At 33.6% G+C, this 17,693-nt stretch overlaps 1 protein-coding gene across 1 annotated transcript in view; it reads left to right on the top strand.

Annotated features, from left to right (window-relative positions):
* Positions 1–718: 718 nt before the first annotated feature.
* fs(1)h (female sterile (1) homeotic) overlaps positions 719–17,693 on the top strand; it is a 22,161-nt gene continuing 5,186 nt past the window's right edge. Inside the window, exons 1-18 of the mRNA XM_077442275.1 lie at positions 719–951; positions 3,061–3,185; positions 3,390–3,446; positions 3,531–3,605; positions 4,974–5,066; positions 5,177–5,371; positions 5,496–5,804; positions 5,905–6,006; positions 6,188–6,355; positions 6,782–6,997; positions 8,039–8,286; positions 8,365–8,521; positions 8,601–8,775; positions 9,302–9,409; positions 9,824–10,075; positions 10,168–10,326; positions 11,098–11,220; positions 11,984–12,106. Coding sequence (XP_077298401.1) covers positions 3,141–3,185; positions 3,390–3,446; positions 3,531–3,605; positions 4,974–5,066; positions 5,177–5,371; positions 5,496–5,804; positions 5,905–6,006; positions 6,188–6,355; positions 6,782–6,997; positions 8,039–8,286; positions 8,365–8,521; positions 8,601–8,775; positions 9,302–9,409; positions 9,824–10,075; positions 10,168–10,326; positions 11,098–11,220; positions 11,984–12,106 — 2,605 coding nt within the window. The 5' untranslated portion in view covers positions 719–951; positions 3,061–3,140. The remainder of the gene's footprint in view (positions 952–3,060; positions 3,186–3,389; positions 3,447–3,530; positions 3,606–4,973; positions 5,067–5,176; positions 5,372–5,495; positions 5,805–5,904; positions 6,007–6,187; positions 6,356–6,781; positions 6,998–8,038; positions 8,287–8,364; positions 8,522–8,600; positions 8,776–9,301; positions 9,410–9,823; positions 10,076–10,167; positions 10,327–11,097; positions 11,221–11,983; positions 12,107–17,693) is intronic.

Raw genomic sequence — 17,693 nt, 5'->3', positions numbered from 1 at the left:
TGGCGAAACCTAAGATATAACAATAACTAAAAATTCGCAACAGAAAATTGGGAAGGAAACGCCAATTTTACAGGAATCGTTTCAATGAAAATCAGAAAAATTCGCAAATTCTGATAAGAAACGATCGACCTAGACAAATCAAGGTCTGGCCAACAACGAGACTTAGCGGGGAATCGAACTCGTAACATCAAGTACGAAATAATTCAACATTCACCACTAGACCACGCTGCTGGTTTGAGTATATATGAGTATATAGTTGATCGCTTCGAAAAATGTAGTTCCATTATTAAAAACGAACCGTCACCAGCTCAGTGAACGCACGCCACAAATGTGTCGAAACATCAAAGCCGCTCGCTCGCATCGCAAACGAGTCAGCAGCGTCATGAGTCAGAGCGGTGAAAGTTGCAGAGCGACGCATCGTGAAGCGAGTCGGGGCGACGGGCGACGGGCGACGGCCGCGGAGCGCGGAGAGCGGAGTGCGGAGTGCGGTTGTTGCAATAGTGCACTAATCGGCCGCTAGAGGGCAGCTAGTCTGGCCGCCATTTGCGCTGCCGGCGGCGGCGCTTGGCCGCGAATCCGCCCCCGCGCCGCGCCCCCGACCGCATCCGAAGGCGCCCCCGCGCCCGCCGCCCCTCCCCCCCCGCCGCCCGCCGCCCGAGCCTCGCCTGGACGCCGACGCCGCGCCCGCGCCCCTCCCACCAGGTACCCCCCGCTCAACGATCGACGCTCGACTTCGACGCTCTACGCTCTACGCTCGCGCTCGCGCTCTCCCTCGGATCGGCGCCCCCGCCGCCCCGCGACCGCAACCCCTGCCCCCCGCACCCGCCCCCCCCGCCGGACCCCGACCCTCACTCGCCGCTGACAGCCCGACCAGGACGGACGCCTCACATCGGCTCGGCTCCGTTGCCCGCCCATTCACCCACTCGACGACTCCGCCCCTCCCGCCGCCATGTTGGTATACCGAGACGCGCCTTCGCCCCTCCGGCCCGGCGCCCCCGCGCCCCCAGCCCGCCCCGCTCCCCCGCCCCACTCTGGCCCAAGCTTCCCGCCCTTCCCCCACCCCCGGCCTCCCGTCAAGTGTCAAAATGCAGGGGCGCGTCCCCTTCCCTCCCCTCCCCTCCCTTCCCTTCCCGCGCCTCGCGATCGATTCATTTGACAACAACGCTCGCCATTCACACATGTATGCATATATACACATATATCTTACAAACCACACTTTCTAGAATATGTATTTGTCGTCTTTCGTAATCTCACACATATATATATATATATATATATATATATATATGCATATGTGTGTGTGTGTGCGTGTGCGCGCGCGCGCTTTCGCTTCATCCAAGATATCTATATATACGTACGTGCTCGAAACGTCAATAAGATATTGTTTATATGTTGTGACGTATTGCTATATACATATTGTATGGACGATCATTTTTCGGATGTGCCCGATCTGAATTGAATACAGTGCTCGTTGAATTGGAGTGTGTGTGTGTGTGTGTATGTGTGTGTTACCATCGGTGTTGATACCATTCTTATATAGGAAAATTGTGGATGTGACCGTGATCGATTAGCGACGTTTATTCTTCGATTGCTTCCGCGTCCGAGTCGAGGACGGTTCAATTGTATGTGTGTGAAGTTGATCTATCCGTCGAGCTGTTTTTATTTTTTTGATATTTTTTTTGTTGGATTTATGCAATGTATTTCTTTATATATATATCGTATGTGTGGTTGGCCAAACTGCTAGGGATAAAGTGTGTGTGTGGTATGCATGGGAGAGACCGGATGCGTGTTGTTATGGTCACTTGTTGGAGAACAGGCCGGACGATATGTTATAATAAATGGTTCTGACTGAATCTGCGCGTTTCACTTGGAATCCTTCACATCCGGATCCTATATATATATATATATCGTCAGATTAGTGGGCGAAAGTTTTAAGTCAAAAATTGGTTGTTTAAATTTGCTAATAATGCAACTTGGTTGATTTCCACACGCTCTGTTCATACACAGCCGATGCATATTCGATTTATTGTTGACGTGATTTAAAGATTTCGATACGAATTCGGTTAGTTATGCCCTCGCTCGTTACTGGTATAAACATTTATTATAAAATAAATACATTTCATATGGTGGTTAGTTTATTTAATCTAATATATATATATATATATATAATATCGAAAGATACTTTGTATGTTCATTTCGTTTGTAAAATCCGTGACGTCATTGAATAAATGAAATAAAACTATTCAAATATAAAATTAATAAAATGTTTACTATTAAATGAGCCGTGTTTAAGCGGTTTATATTACCGACATCGAGCGAAGCCGGTTAAAACCACCGGTGAATGATAATATAGAAGGCTTCAAACTTATCGATTGTCGAAAAAGTATTCCGGATGAGGATTTTTGACTTGGCTAAACCGATGATCTGTCAATATTCCAAGAAATTATTATTTTATCAAAAATTGATTCATTGTTTTCTCGGAAGTGTTTATTTTTGTTTTTATGTTAAATCTAAACTAAAAAAAATCTTCGTGTCATACATGCTATTTATTGATTAAATCATACGCACAATTTATTAATTTTTTTAAGCGAATGCTCAATTTTCGCCCATCACACATAATTTTTTGCTTAGCACAAATAGTAAAGCAATTCTTTGAAAAAAATTTGCAAGACACGCGTCTATTATAAACAAATGTTTGGTAAATTCTGATTTAATTTGTGTCCCCGGTCATTGGCTTCAAATGATATTCATTTTATTGCATTAAAATTGCAAATGTATATATATTTTTTTATTTCAATTTGTACATACGATGCGTTATGATACTCAATATGAACAAAGGCCACAATGAAAGTTTGATTAATTGATCGGTGTATTGCATTGAAAAATAAGTGTCGATTTATATTCTGTTCCGTTGGCTCGTCGTATCCAGTCGATGGCTGTAACGGTTTTGCCTTCACGGTCGTATTGTTATTGTCGATTGTGTGACTCTTGACGTTTGATGTTACTTCTTGTAATTTAGTGAGGCTTGTGAACTAATACGATTTAATTTTGTGTTTGCAGGTGATTTAGATCTATTTGAGAATTTGTATTATGCTGGTAATAAATAATAAAAAGATATTACTACCGGTTGAGGACAGCTGATGCCTCTCGGCGAAGAATACAACGTACCGCTTGTTCTATGTGAGGTATGTGTGTGTGTCCGTCATATTTTTGTGTAGAATTTCGATTGCATCTGAAAATGCACTACAAGCAGTCGAGTGTCGGATTCTCGTATATGTGGACGTAATAGCATAGTGTTTTTTTTTTCTTTTCGCTTTACATGAATCGTTCTGTTAAATTTAAAAATCTACAATATAACGATAAAATGTTAGTGTGTGTTTGGCAGGTAGATCACAGATTCTAACACTATGCAGCAGGCAGTGGATCCACTTGCTACCACAAGCACGGTTCGTACACTTTTATATCATCTGTATTTTTTTTCGTCACATTGTGATCACTGTCTGATTCGGTTTATGTTTTCTTTATTTTAGCCTGGAGTAGAGGCTGTGAATGGCACTCCTAATTCTACACCACACAGACAAGGCAGAGTAACTAACCAGCTTGTGGTAAGTTTAAAATATCGATATTAACTAAAGAATAAAACGGTTTTCGTACGGCAAGTTTACTTTACTGGGGAGTACGGTATTGGATAATCTAAACTATCAATTTTTGATATTGTTTCTAATATCCGCATCACCCATGCAGTGAAAACTTGGATCATTTAAACCGCGATCAAACCACTACTTGTTTTCCCGATCAACATTTTCAGATATATCACTTGCCTTGATTTCTTCAAAATTTGATAAATCTATCTCCACGTTATGAAGAATCTTTCTCCATGATCGAACCATTGCTATTGGGGTCGTTTGTTTTTAATATAGTTTGATTCGGATGAGAAAGAGCATTATCTATTAACAATCCTGCTTTCTGTGGAAACCCTTTACTTTTTAAAAAATATCTCACTTAAGAAACTCATTTGGTCTTGAACTAATTTTCGAAGATCTCTTTATCCATCCGTGCTCCTTTTTGTTGGTTATAATAATCAACAGGAAGACTTTGTTTCAGTCCCCTTAATTGATCTTGGTTTTTTCGCTTTTTCAATTACGAAAAGATTCAATTCAATGACTGTAACACGTTCTTTATATGATTTGTATCTGGAAGTGGACTTTTATTTTGACATAGCAAGCGTTTTCTTTGGCAAACACTGCATTATAGTTTTGATCGGGTTGTAAATTTTCTAATTGCAAATATTATTAAAAACTGATGCAGAATTTATTAGTGGATTCAACACAACCACTGCGATGTTCTCCTTGTATTGCTGTTCGCTGAATTCCATGTTGTTATTGCTAAATCTTCATATGATGACATTTTCATACTCTTTTATTCTATAATCTCACGTGAATGCCTCTAACTTTTTTTTTATTTTACTATATCTTGAACAGTTTCAGCACCCATCCCATATTTTGGGGTGAGTTATAATGTGGATAACCCATTTTCGAATCTCAATTAAAGTTAGTTGTTGTTTTGTAATGAGTACAATTTTCTTACTCTTATTTGTATAGATTTAAAATAAATGCATGTTTGAAGAGATTATAATTTAATGTAAAAAAAAAGTTATTGAATGAATATATGTATCAACAAAAAATCCTACTTAGCTACCAATGCTCCAAATCTACATACTTCTTGCATTTATTTTATATTGCAACAGGCTCGTATTTTCATTCAAAAATAACGAAATTAAAGAAAATTTAATTAATTTCAAGCACGAATAATCTGTAACTAGGTAATCAAGAGTATAATGTATATGTATTTTAATGATTTAAAAATTCGTAGAAATATATTGAATTTAAAATTTTACAAATTAAAATCAACGAATGGACTACAATTTAATATTTGAAAATTTAAAATATTGAATTATTTCTTATTTTTCTCAGTACTTGCAAAAGAACGTCATGAAGGTAGTATGGAAACATCAGTTTGCTTGGCCTTTCCAACAACCCGTTGATGCTAAAAAACTTAACCTACCAGTAAGTTAAATCTATATGTTATAGCAATTATTTCATATATTCATTAAAATTCTTCAAAAATTTCTATTTACAGTACTAGAAATTTGTCATGATTATTTCTTGTTTTTTAGGACTACCACAAAATAATCAAACAACCAATGGATCTAGGGACGATTAAGAAACGATTAGAACAAAATTATTACTACACTTCAGCAGAGTGTATTCAAGATTTTAACACAATGTTTTCTAACTGCTATGTATATAATAAAGCTGGCGAGGACGTTGTTGTTATGGCACAAACTTTAGAAAAATTATTTTTGGCCAAGGTAATTATTTTTTCTGTAAATACAACAGTTTATCTGCAACATGTATTTCTCTATTAGATTTATTTTCTAGTCGAGACATTTATCAGATTCATGTGAATTTATTGTCATATAAACGATTTTTCAGGTCGCGCAAATGGAGAAAGAGGAGAGAGAAATTGAAATGCCGGGAAAAGGTGGTGGGAAAGGTGGAACCGCAGCAGCTGCCGCAAATAAAAAGCGGTCAATTGGACCAGTTGGTCCTGTAGGTGTGACGGTAACACCCGGTGCACCCGTACCTCGTGCGTCGCGGCCTTCTGTACCACCTACGCCCACCGTTGTACCATCTCCATCACCCGTCGGCTCCACTAATACCACCACTACTGTAACCACGCAGTTTTCACAACCTAGTTCCACAAGTGGTGCTAGTGTAACCCATACTGGACTACCACAACAGGTCTTTTTTCTTTCCTTTGATGGCTTCTTAGCTGTTTATTCGAAATTGAAAAAGTGCTTAATTTAATCACTACTTACTTTAACAAATTTCTTATATTCAGGTGGCATCACAACCTACTGGATTTCATGTGACGCAGCCGGCCACTCATCAGAGTACACCGACTATTACCACAGTACAATTACCACAAACGCAGCCTGTAAAGGTATTAAACTTGATAATATAATTTATATATTTTTGTTTTAATGTCTCTAGTTTCTTAATTTCCCTTTATAATTCTATATTTAAGTTTATTTTTTAAATATATTTTGTAAAATTTATGTAAATCTCAAAGGACCAAAAGGAAATGAATGCATTATATATGTTTATTTTTTTTTTAAATTTAGGTGAAAAAAGGTGTGAAAAGAAAGGCTGATACTACAACACCTATGGGAAGCTCATTTGATGGCACCGGTAGTAGTGGTAATGATTATCACACTCCGAGTCTCACTTCGACTGCTCCAAAATCAGCTAAAATTTCAACGCGTAGAGAAAGTGGACGTCAAATCAAAAAGGTAATACGATTGTTGGTTTTATTTCTAATGTAAAATAATTTTTCTATCATTTATGCTATAACATGAAGTTTTGATTATATTTTAATTAACCTTGTAGCTAAGAAGTACATTAATATTTACATCTGAACTTTGTTGTATCAAGCGTTAAGTTACATACTAAAATTTTCCACATAATAATTATTATACATATCAAATGCTTTGTGAAATTTGTTGTTTTCCATACGTTATTATTTGAATTCACGTGGTGGAACCTAAGAAAGGCATTTATTTAACTTTCCAGTGCTTCACATTTTTTTAAAAATACATTATTTCCATTGATTCTTTGAGTTGTTAGATCAGTTATTTCTGCATAACTGAGTCTGACTGATTATCTTCGTTTCGTGTTTAAAAAAATGGTATTTTGATAATGAATTTTATTGCTTTCAGCCAACGCGTGTGACAGAGGAGGGATTTATCGCTGCTGGTGGTGGAACACTTTCGCCTTTATTAAGTGCAGGTGGTACTGCCGGTACATCTACAAGTACGGTTCCAACTGCCCAACATCACCATCACCACGGCCAGAAGTCATCTAAAGAAAAATTAACCGAATCCCTCAAATCTTGCAATGAAATTTTGAAGGAACTCTTCTCTAAGAAGCATTCTGTAAGGAACCATATTTTTAATATTTTCAAGTACATTCATATTACTGACCATCCCTTTCGAAACACATTTTTCAAAATAACATGATTTTCTGACATTTTTGCTTACATTTCAATGGGAATTAATAAATCTTTAATACTTTGAAATAATGTAAAATAAACAAATGTAATATGTATTTAAACTATGACCTTAGTTTCAAAACAAATAATACGCGGATATCTCGACTATGGTACCGTTGTCCAAATGTTTAGCAATTTTATGTCACATTTCCAGATAAAAATGGTTAGGAGTTTCAGTTAATGTGCCCAAATTTTTTTTAATTTTTTTCATATGTAACTCAAGACAGCTCTTGGCACCCTAAAATATCCATCAAGCATCATATTTCAATATGAACTTATTAATCAATAAATATGTTAATATCTTTATTTAAAATGTAACATTAAGTAAATAAAAACGTATTTTGTTATTTTTTCAATCATTTGTTTTATTTATGTTGTCTTTATCAATTTTATATTAAAGTGTATATTTATACTAAACTTTTTTAAAAAAAGTTTCAATATATTAAAATTACAAACTTTATGAAAGCATTTACAAAAATCACACAACATATCTGTCTAAATTTTTAGATAAAATAACATGGCATAGTTATTGGTATAATATTGTACCTAATTGTTTGTCAAAAGATATATAATTTTATTATTTGTGATCAAAACCACTTCTTATATAATCTCGAATCGTGTATTTATTCCAAAAATACTTCCTTTGCTAATTTCCGTCTTGTGCAAATATTAGATTTTGCTGTAAGTAATATATTTTTTAACATTTTATAAAATAAGTTTTTACATTTATGACAAATTTAAAGAAATAAAGATCTTTTGTATTTTGAACCATTATTTAAGGATATATATAAATGTGATTTTTGTAATTATTTAAGCAAACGAAACATTTCAATGTAAACTTTAGTCATGATTTATTTGAAATTTAATGTTTGCTTTTTTACTCCATTGTTTGTTTACTGTTTTACAACCTTGTTTTGTTTTTCAGGGATATGCATGGCCCTTTTACAAACCGGTTGATGCAGATTTACTAGGTTTACATGACTATTTTGAAATAATTAAGAAACCAATGGACTTAGGAACAGTTAAACATAAAATGGACACGCGTGCATATCACAGTGCCGCAGAGTTTGCAATCGATGTGCGTCTCATCTTCACAAACTGCTATAAATACAATCCTCCCGAACATGACGTTGTAGCCATGGCGAGAAAGCTCCAAGACGTATTTGAAATGAGGTTAGTGTGATACAACAATAGAAATCGGCGTGTGTGTAATTTTGATTTTTAATTTTAACACTTATGCCAATCTTACAGATATGCGAAAATTCCCGACGAGCCGACACATTCGGGCTCGATCGGAATGGATAAACCAAGCTCGGCATCGAGTTCCGAGTCCGGATCAGATACTGAATCCGAATCTGACGATTCCGAAGAGGAAAGAAGTAACAAATTGAAAGTGTTACAGAAAGAGGTGCTTTAATCTTCTTGATCGGATGATTGTGTTTTTGTATATTAGGATGTTTGATTTTAATGATTGGTGCGGATTTTAGCTGTCGGCTATGCAAGAAAAGATGAGAATGTTAGTGGCGGAATCCGGACAGAAAAAGAAATCAAAGAAAAAAGTGAAAGATAAGAAAAAACCTTCCGCTAACGCTGGAAGTGGCGGAAAGGCTAATTCTGTCGCCGGCTATCAAGGAAAGAGTAATTCCATAAATGATACTATAGGTAAGATAATTTGAAATATTTTGGATGTTAAATTTTCCAAGTAAGTTTAGACTTAAAATGCTACACTGTGAAACTGTGATGAGCATAGTGGTCTGTTTATTACTGAGTGCATTAATTACTGCATTATTACAGAACTTTGAAGTGAAAAAAAGGTCAATTCCTTTACACTCAGTCTATATCCAATAATGTAAGTGCTTAATTAGTACTTATGTCGCCTTTTCATGACCATGAGTTCGGCATTAGGTCACCCCATGGGTCACGATAGAGTTTTTTTTTTGTATCTGGTCTCATAGACGATACATGATGCAGCTTTAGAATGTAGCATTGCATTAGATGCGAATTCATTCAAATACTCAAAGCACGTCAGTTTAATTTTCATTCATGTATAATAACTTTGCAGACAGTCATTTGCTTTATTGTGTGGCTATAGCGGCATCGCTCCGCACTTGGTTACTTCATTACAAACAAGAATAGAATAGAGTCGTTTCGTTTTATGCCAAATTATTGTGTCTGTCTCCCGGTATAGGTTCGTCCCTAGCTCCAGTGGCACTCGGAAGCGGTGATCTCAAATTGGCCAGTGATATGAAACACTTAAATGCTCAAACACCAAGCACAAAAAATAACAAGATTAAAGGTTTGTCTTATGATTAATTGTCTAGAGTCCAATTATAATTTGTTCTTTTTTTTTTTTGTTTTGTCTAAATATTAGTCATAAATAAAAAGTATTGTCGACTTACCAAATGTGCCATAGACAGTTTAAAAATGTTTATATATTTTACTTTTGTGTGTGTGTGGATGATGTACACGCCAAAGACAAAGGTGAAACGTTATAATAGTGAAGCTGTGTTATGTAGCATCTATGGGACTAGTATACAGACTCGCTAAAAAGTTAAATAAAATAATTCGACAATCGTACCCCGTTCGCCGTTTTATTTTTTTAGGTTTTGGAATTATTATTTGAATGTTAAATGAAATTTGACTGGCGGGATATCTTCCATCTGTACGAGGGAAAGTTTATGTGTATGTAAATTGTGTTGTTTCGATTTAGGTGGTGGTGGAATAACGGCGCGTACCGCTAAAGGTGTTGCAACTGCTGGAAATGCGACCAGCAAGCGTGGTGGCACTAAGGGTTCGGGTGCTCCGATGGGCCCCGCAAGTCGGGGGGCGACGACCGTGCCCCAACCCAAAAAGAAACAGCCAACGCAAGTGCATCAGCCCGATTCCGAGGAAGAGGACACCGCCAAACCCATGTCGTACGATGAAAAGAGACAGCTGTCTCTCGATATCAATAAACTGCCGGGTTCGTTTCTCGTTTGCACTATTTTGTTGAATATTTTGCGTTTTGCGCTTCGACGGTGGCTAATTCGTTGTTTTGTTGGTTTTAAATCACAGGCGATAAACTCGGCAAGGTTGTTCATATAATTCAATCCAGGGAACCGTCCTTACGAGATTCTAATCCAGATGAAATAGAAATTGATTTCGAAACTTTGAAAGCGTCTACTCTCCGTGAATTAGAAAATTATGTAGCGTCTTGCCTTCGAAAGAAAACCCGTGAGTATTCAATTTGTTTCGATTCTTGTTCTTGGTTGATTCCTTTTCCTTACTCGATTACTGTGTTTTCTGTAGAGTTGTACATTTGTGCAGCTCTGTATACTTTTCCTGTTCTTTTTTTGTATAATTTTTCCTATTTTGTCAAGTATATAACATATCGAAAAAAAAGCAGTAAGGTTTTATGGGATGCTAGCAATGTTGGGACTAAAACTTCAATGTTTATTGGGGGCTATAAGTTTAACCTTTTTTCACTTTCAGTTGCTTTTCAATAGTGATGTGTTGTTCTATCTATATTCATCTATCTCTCTGTTAACATCTAGTGTTTGTTATTTTATGTTGTGGTAGAGTTTTTGGTTACAGCCTCCTTTACATATGGTGGTTGCAGATGTTTATGTATTTATTAATAACAATATCATCAGTTCACTTCAAACTATTAAACAAAAACTTGGGTTGAATGCTATCATGAATACTTAATTCAAAATGTCTAGACGTAGTCGTATGCTAAAATGCATCAATTCCTCTGAATGCTTTCATTATATAAAGATTATGTGGAAAAATATTTTTTTTTAAGATAAAGCAAATTAGTAATTTTTTAAATTTAAGTAAATTGTTATTGTAATTTCAATGTAGATTTATTGAAAAATTAGATTATTACAGTTTTTAGTTACAACTGTTTGAAAAATATAGTGGTAAATTTGATTCATCATCATGAAATTTGATAGCATTCTGTACCTCCAGGTTATAAGGAAAACATAAATTTTTTTTTGACAGATAAACGGGTTTCTGGAAAGTCCAAAGATGAACAGATGGCAGAAAAAAAGCAAGAACTTGAGAAACGACTGCAAGACGTCGATGTGCAACTTGGGACTAGTAAAAAACAACAACCCAAGAAAGGTAAAATTAAATAGGGTGCACAGATATAAATTAATTTCTATAATCCGATTGATCGATTAATATGTCTATATATACATCTAACATCTATTGTAATTTTATCACTCAGTGCCTTTGTGAAGTACATATGTCTAGAAAATGTGTTGTGATTTTTTTTACTTGTGCACAACTAACTGTGCAAACCCGTGTTGATTAATTTCACAATCCAATTCCCTTATATCTTCCACAAAATAGTACCCATGTATGCTAATCATTATTTTTGAAGCGTTTTTCCTTTTGTGTGGTAGTATATGTGTGATAACGATTTTGCAATTGTTTTTCAATGGAAAAACGATTATTTTCAGGTGTTTCATAAAACATTTCAATATTTATAACTATAATGTGGTCAGTGAAGGATTTGATTCTTTACTAGTGGGGGCTTTTTTTTTTTTTACAGCACATGGCTTTGTTATGTGCAAAAGTTTGTTGTATTAGTCCGTTGGATGTAATCCACCCCGTTTCTCATTTTCGCCTTTGGCTACGTCTGCTTATAGCCCCTCGATTACCCTTACAGCACCCATTCTGCTTCCTAGTGTTATATCCCGCTCGTTATTATTTTATTACTTCATATATTGAGTGTTGTAAATGCGAATTAAGAATTAGACATATCTGTGAAAGCATTTTTTTTTTTTTACTGTATAAGTTTGCAAACATATAATCTATAAAGAGTGAAATTCTTATGCATTTTAGATTGGTCGATTTTTTAACGGCCGAATTATTTTTTCAGACGGAACAAAAGAGCCTGTAGCCGCTTCTGGTAGACTATCGTCAAGTTCTAGTTCATCAGATTCTTCGAATTCTTCATCTACTAGTGATACATCATCTTCAGATACAAGTGATAGTGAAGCAGGTTAGACCATGACATCGACAAACATTCAATGTAACTTGCTATTAATCGGTATTTAATCTTACAATAGATTCAAATATCTGTCGAAACGATTGCACATATAAAATTTTCAAAAGTTTGTTGATGAAACAATTTTTTTTTATATATACACACACACATATATATATATATATATATATATAGAAATAACATTTTCCAATTTACAGTATTACGTTTAAGTAAAAAAAACATTAATTTCTTAAAAAACTATTTAATTGAAAGAACAAGTGATATTTTACGAATGCCCTGCACACAAGTTGAATTGTGCAAAAACCCCAATATGTATATACCTTACGTGTCCGTTGTGCTTGTTATTTTAGTGATGGTCATTTTGGTGACGTTTAAACATATACATATTTATATATGTATATATATATATATATATATACATCTATCATTATTTATATTAATATAAGTTAATTACACACATGTAGTTGTAAAAATGTAGGTAATTTTTAAATTTGAAATTTTGGTATATATTGTACGTGTGCTCGATGAAATTATGGCCTTTTATAATGTTGATATAAAATTATACTGACCGGGGATGTTTTCTTTGTCGTTTTTTATAACATAATTGTCTAACATGTTTTAATTCACTAAAACTTATTTTTTTAAAAAAAACGAGAGCGACTCTTTCAGTTACGATTCGTGAGTTCCTTTGATGAGATGCAAAAAACTGAACACGTGCACATGCAGACGTACACACGTGTAGACTTTTTAACGTTTCTATTAAATTATTACAATATATACGCAGATATTATATAATACACTTATATAGTATCGGATCTATATAATAATAATAGGTTACAAATTTTTATAAAATGTATGCGTATTTTGCGTTACACAAATCAATGCCCAGTTCATACTGTCGAGTAATGTAAGACCTTAAGAGGTTTTATGACATTAGTATTTTATTGTACATAATTAGGGTTCCCAGTGATTATTTACTAACTTTGATTTCAACATTGCTTTTCCGATTTTAATTCCTATTTATAACTATAATTCATCGTCTGTGTAATATTTCTTCTAATGATGTACAGAAAGTCTCAATGATATGATGTTGAATCAATGGACCGATGAATGACATCGCTCTGAAAAGAAAAACGCTCTAAACAAAGGGGTGATTTGTCTTTTTCGTGTGTGTTCTTTGAGTGTTGTCTTCGGTTCTGCGATTTTGACACCGCATTATTGAGACGCTGCTCACTTCATTGCGTTTATCAAATCACATATCTCAATCAGATTTTTCTAGTCATATTTTATTCAGTGAATATTTCGTTTTATATTTAGTACTGAGATATTTTTCTAGTGAATTCCCGTAAAAGTTTTTGTTTTTGTATTTCATTCTGTTATTGCTGTGAATGATCAATTATTGTATCAACTTCTGCATTTACTAATATATTAATCTAATTTACGTATATTAAAATGCCCATTTTCAACTATTCCGTGTTGCGGTTTTTCTTCCAAACATTTATTCTATCGATAGGATAGGATTATTCACACTTTTATCCATTTCTACCAAGTATGTTGTGTCTTGCTTTGTGTATGTGTTGGTTGTTTGTTCTTTGGCTCAAAATGAAATTTAATCCGATGGTGTTTATGAGTGAATTCGCTATGAGCAAGAAACTTTTACATATTTAAATATGTAAAAGTGTAAAATCGTCGATTCGCCGTTTAGTAATTGTTATAAGCGTTCTGTATGTGCATGTGCAATTGGAACGGAACCATTCAAGTTTGTATTCCATCAAAAATAACTTGATTTTATTAGCTTTCATGTAAAAAATGATTTTGGAAGGCAGCTATTTTATTATATTTTATATATGTGTACGTAAAAGAGCGGGCATAAATTTCGTCCTAAAATATTTTTCTGTCTGGTTCTTATCTGTTTGCTCTTTTTCATCTTGCTCATAGCAGATTTACCGTTTACGCTTCCATATGGGAATTTGATTATTTTCCCCTCCCCTCTCCCACTTCCAATTTAAATGTGACAATTGTGCTAAATAATTTTAATTGGTGTGTAAATTACGTCAGTGCATTTTCACTTGGCAAAGATAGCATACTGTCGAAGCATGGTCAAGCCTCTTTGTCTAATTTTGTTTGTTTTTCATTTAGTGAATATGTTAGCTTGTCTTCTCGTTGTATTTATGAAAAACCACTGTAAGAACGTCAGTTAGGTACACATTTAATATAACTGAGTTGAAAATTAATTTTCTGATGTATGAGTATAAACGCTATAATTTAGGTGTGCAATACTCATTTTGTGCTAAAGCATTTCACACATGTAAAAATAAAATTCGGGGAAAATTTTGCTCATAAGAGGGTTGAATTTTATTTTACTAGCCTTTTATGGGACGTAAAGCAATATTTCTAATAAGAATAAATTAATCAAGTTCTTTTTCTCTATTTATTGAAATTGTTTTTCAGCAAGTTTTATTGATGTAATTTGTCTCCAATCGAGTGTACTGGAAACAAAATTTGTAGCGAAATTGCAACAGGTGCAGATTGGTTTTTGAAGTAGGAGCCAGCTTTTTAAAAGATCGTTATATATATATTTATGAAACGGATTAAAATTATGTCACACATTTTGAAGCGTATATGGAAATTGGCTGGATAATACTAACATTGTTCGGTGCGCAAATATGTATCGACACGGTTGTAATATGGTATATATATACGTATTTATTACATCAATTCAGGAACAAATAGTATATACTTAAAAATATATATTCATTGTTTTTCATCATTGGTTCTTTGCAACGAAAGAATGTGTTCATTCTTAAAGTAAAAAAAAAAAAAAAAACTCGTATATGCAGCCAAAAAAACCTTTTCACCTTGCATTCATTGTTTCGACTATATCATGTTCTCTCTTGTCGACTTGCTCATTCATGTTGCTATTTTGAAAATTGTACATCAAATATGACTGATTGCGTTTAGAAAATACCAGATCTCTACTTGGATGCTAGTATTTAGAAGCACTGCTTTTATTGTTACTGTGGAGAAAGCTCCTGATTTTTCACATTAATGTCATCTTTAATTATGAGGTATGTAAGACAGACTGACAAACTAACATTGTACAAATAAGTACAAATGGCTCAGCTCGTGGTAAAATGACAAAAAATTTATTGTTTCCGTATTAGGAAAACATGGCCCAAGGATATACATGAATCTCATTGCAGTTTTGTTTTTGTTGTATGCAATGCAAACAATTGTGTAAGGACGGTCACAGTTACTTCAGTTCTAAATGCAAATAACAGTGTATTTAGTACTATTTTACATATCACTTTTACGAAAATTAACAAATCAAATTAAAGTATAATAATGCTGTATGGATAACAATAAATCAACCGCGAGCTTTTTCAATACTACCTTTATTTTTAAATTGAACTTCAACGTCTATGTGAGCTAAACATTTAGTCACCGGAGTGAGACATGTATAGTTTTTAAAACTTACGATACATGGCAAGGCAGAAAAGGTTTGTGTGGCTAGACTTTCTGCCATAAAAGCAATATTTTCATTTTTATCTCGGAAAAATGTATTTTTTTGTTGCTGTTTTAAATATATACTTTTGTTGAAAGCTGGCCTCCTTCCTTCACACATTGTTTGCACTTTGGTATAACAAATATATTGTCATAAGAACTATTGAAAGAAATTTCTTGTTAAAAATCATTATCTGAGACTGTGTAGCTTAATCTTAGATTTTTTTACAATTACGACCAATCTAAAAATTACATCATTTTGGATGTCTACAAAATTAATATATTTTATTTATTTATTTTAATTGTTTATATAATATTGTCCATTAAGGATTAAATTCTTGTAATACATATTTTTTTTTTATTATTTATTGATGATGAATGCCACACACAGAGCCTACTGTTTCCATAAGTGCCACTAATTATTATTATTTTTTATATATATATTTGTATGGAAATGTAAATACATAGTTTAGCCGTCTTAAATTTTATCATTATAGTTCTATATTACATGTGCCGTCTGGGACCATTCAATGTATACGAACTTCAACGTACATTGAATGGATACTGACCGCGCACAATAATAATTGTTGGCACATTATAAAATCACATAATCTAAGTATTATTTTTCAAATTTTCGAATATGAATCGTAATTCGCACATATTGTGTATATTTATTTTTCATTATTTGCCAAGTTTCTATAATATTAGATACGTTCTCAGATCTTTCAATGAAAACCTTATATTTATTATTAAATGTAATTTTCCTTATGTCATGTATGTACATATTGTATCCTAGAAGATTTCATTTATATGTCATGTGTGTCTGCAAATTATCAGGTGGTGACTAAAGTTTTTTTTTTTAGAAACATGTTCAAATTTTAAAAATTTATGTATTTTATATTATTTATTCATCTTTTGTTTTTAATTAGCCCAAACCTACACGATTTTCTTTATTTGAAAATTCATTGAATGCATAAAAATATTAAAAGCATTAAAAAAAATCTTAAAGTAGAAATTGAAAATTGCTACCTTTGTATATCAAAGATGTTTTAAATTTAAGTAGCGATCGCCAATCTCGTGATATTCGTAATTCATTTACCATTGAAGTGTAATGAAATTAAATATTGTATCTTACATTTAGGCATAACAGATTAATAACGAATTTATTTCTTTTGACTTTCAATTTGAAATATTTTGCGCTAATTTATTTTGAGTAATTTGTATTCGAAATATTATTTTGTCATTCCTGCAATTTTTTTTAAGTATGTAAATGATCTTTAAATCATTGTCTGCATCTGTTTCATTTGGATATAATTTTTCCTGACTTTACATGCGTGTATATATCGCATTTTTTTATATAAATAAAAGTTATTGAATCGCATTTATTATATTATTATTTGATTCCATAATTCCGCTTGCAGTTAAGCTACACCTTCATCAACGTACATAAACTTCGTTTGGTTAGTTTCTATCGCTCGAATAAAAACTGCCAAGTGAGATAGTACTATGAATGTCACAAATGTGGGAAGATAAATACACATTCGGTGTTTATTATGCTCACTTGTACTGACTATTAACAAATTAGAATTTCTTGGATTTAAATTATCAACCCCAAGATGATTTTTTTTTATAGTTAGGAGCCTTGGAAGCCGTTACATATATTTTTTAATGCATATTGTAACTATAATTTTAAGCTTATATAGTGACTGAATATTTGTTACATAAGCCATATTAGATTAATTTTTTTTAATTTGTTTTCTAATATTCCTGAAAGCTTAAAATTCATATAATACATAATTTAATGATAATATATACACACTTCGGCAGGCTAATGATGTAAATTAAGTTAGTTTTTTTCATAAAGAATCTCGATGATTGAATGAATGACATTTTTTTTAAATTATAAATTCAATGAATTCTTGCGATAAAGACAAATTTGAACATGTTATCTGTAATCCTCTGAAAATGGTATGGTTAGCAGAAAATGCATCTGAATTATTGCTCTCCATTGATCCAATTCGCTGTGGTAAATCTATGTATGTCCGTTTTCGTTAGTTTTAAACCGAAAGAAAAAATA

This window comes from Arctopsyche grandis, chromosome 12, assembly GCF_051622035.1.
Source record: "Arctopsyche grandis isolate Sample6627 chromosome 12, ASM5162203v2, whole genome shotgun sequence".
Lineage (NCBI taxonomy): Eukaryota > Metazoa > Arthropoda > Insecta > Trichoptera > Hydropsychidae > Arctopsyche > Arctopsyche grandis.
The sequence above is the reverse complement of the archived record's forward strand: the minus strand, read 5'-3'. Positions and strand labels throughout refer to the sequence as shown.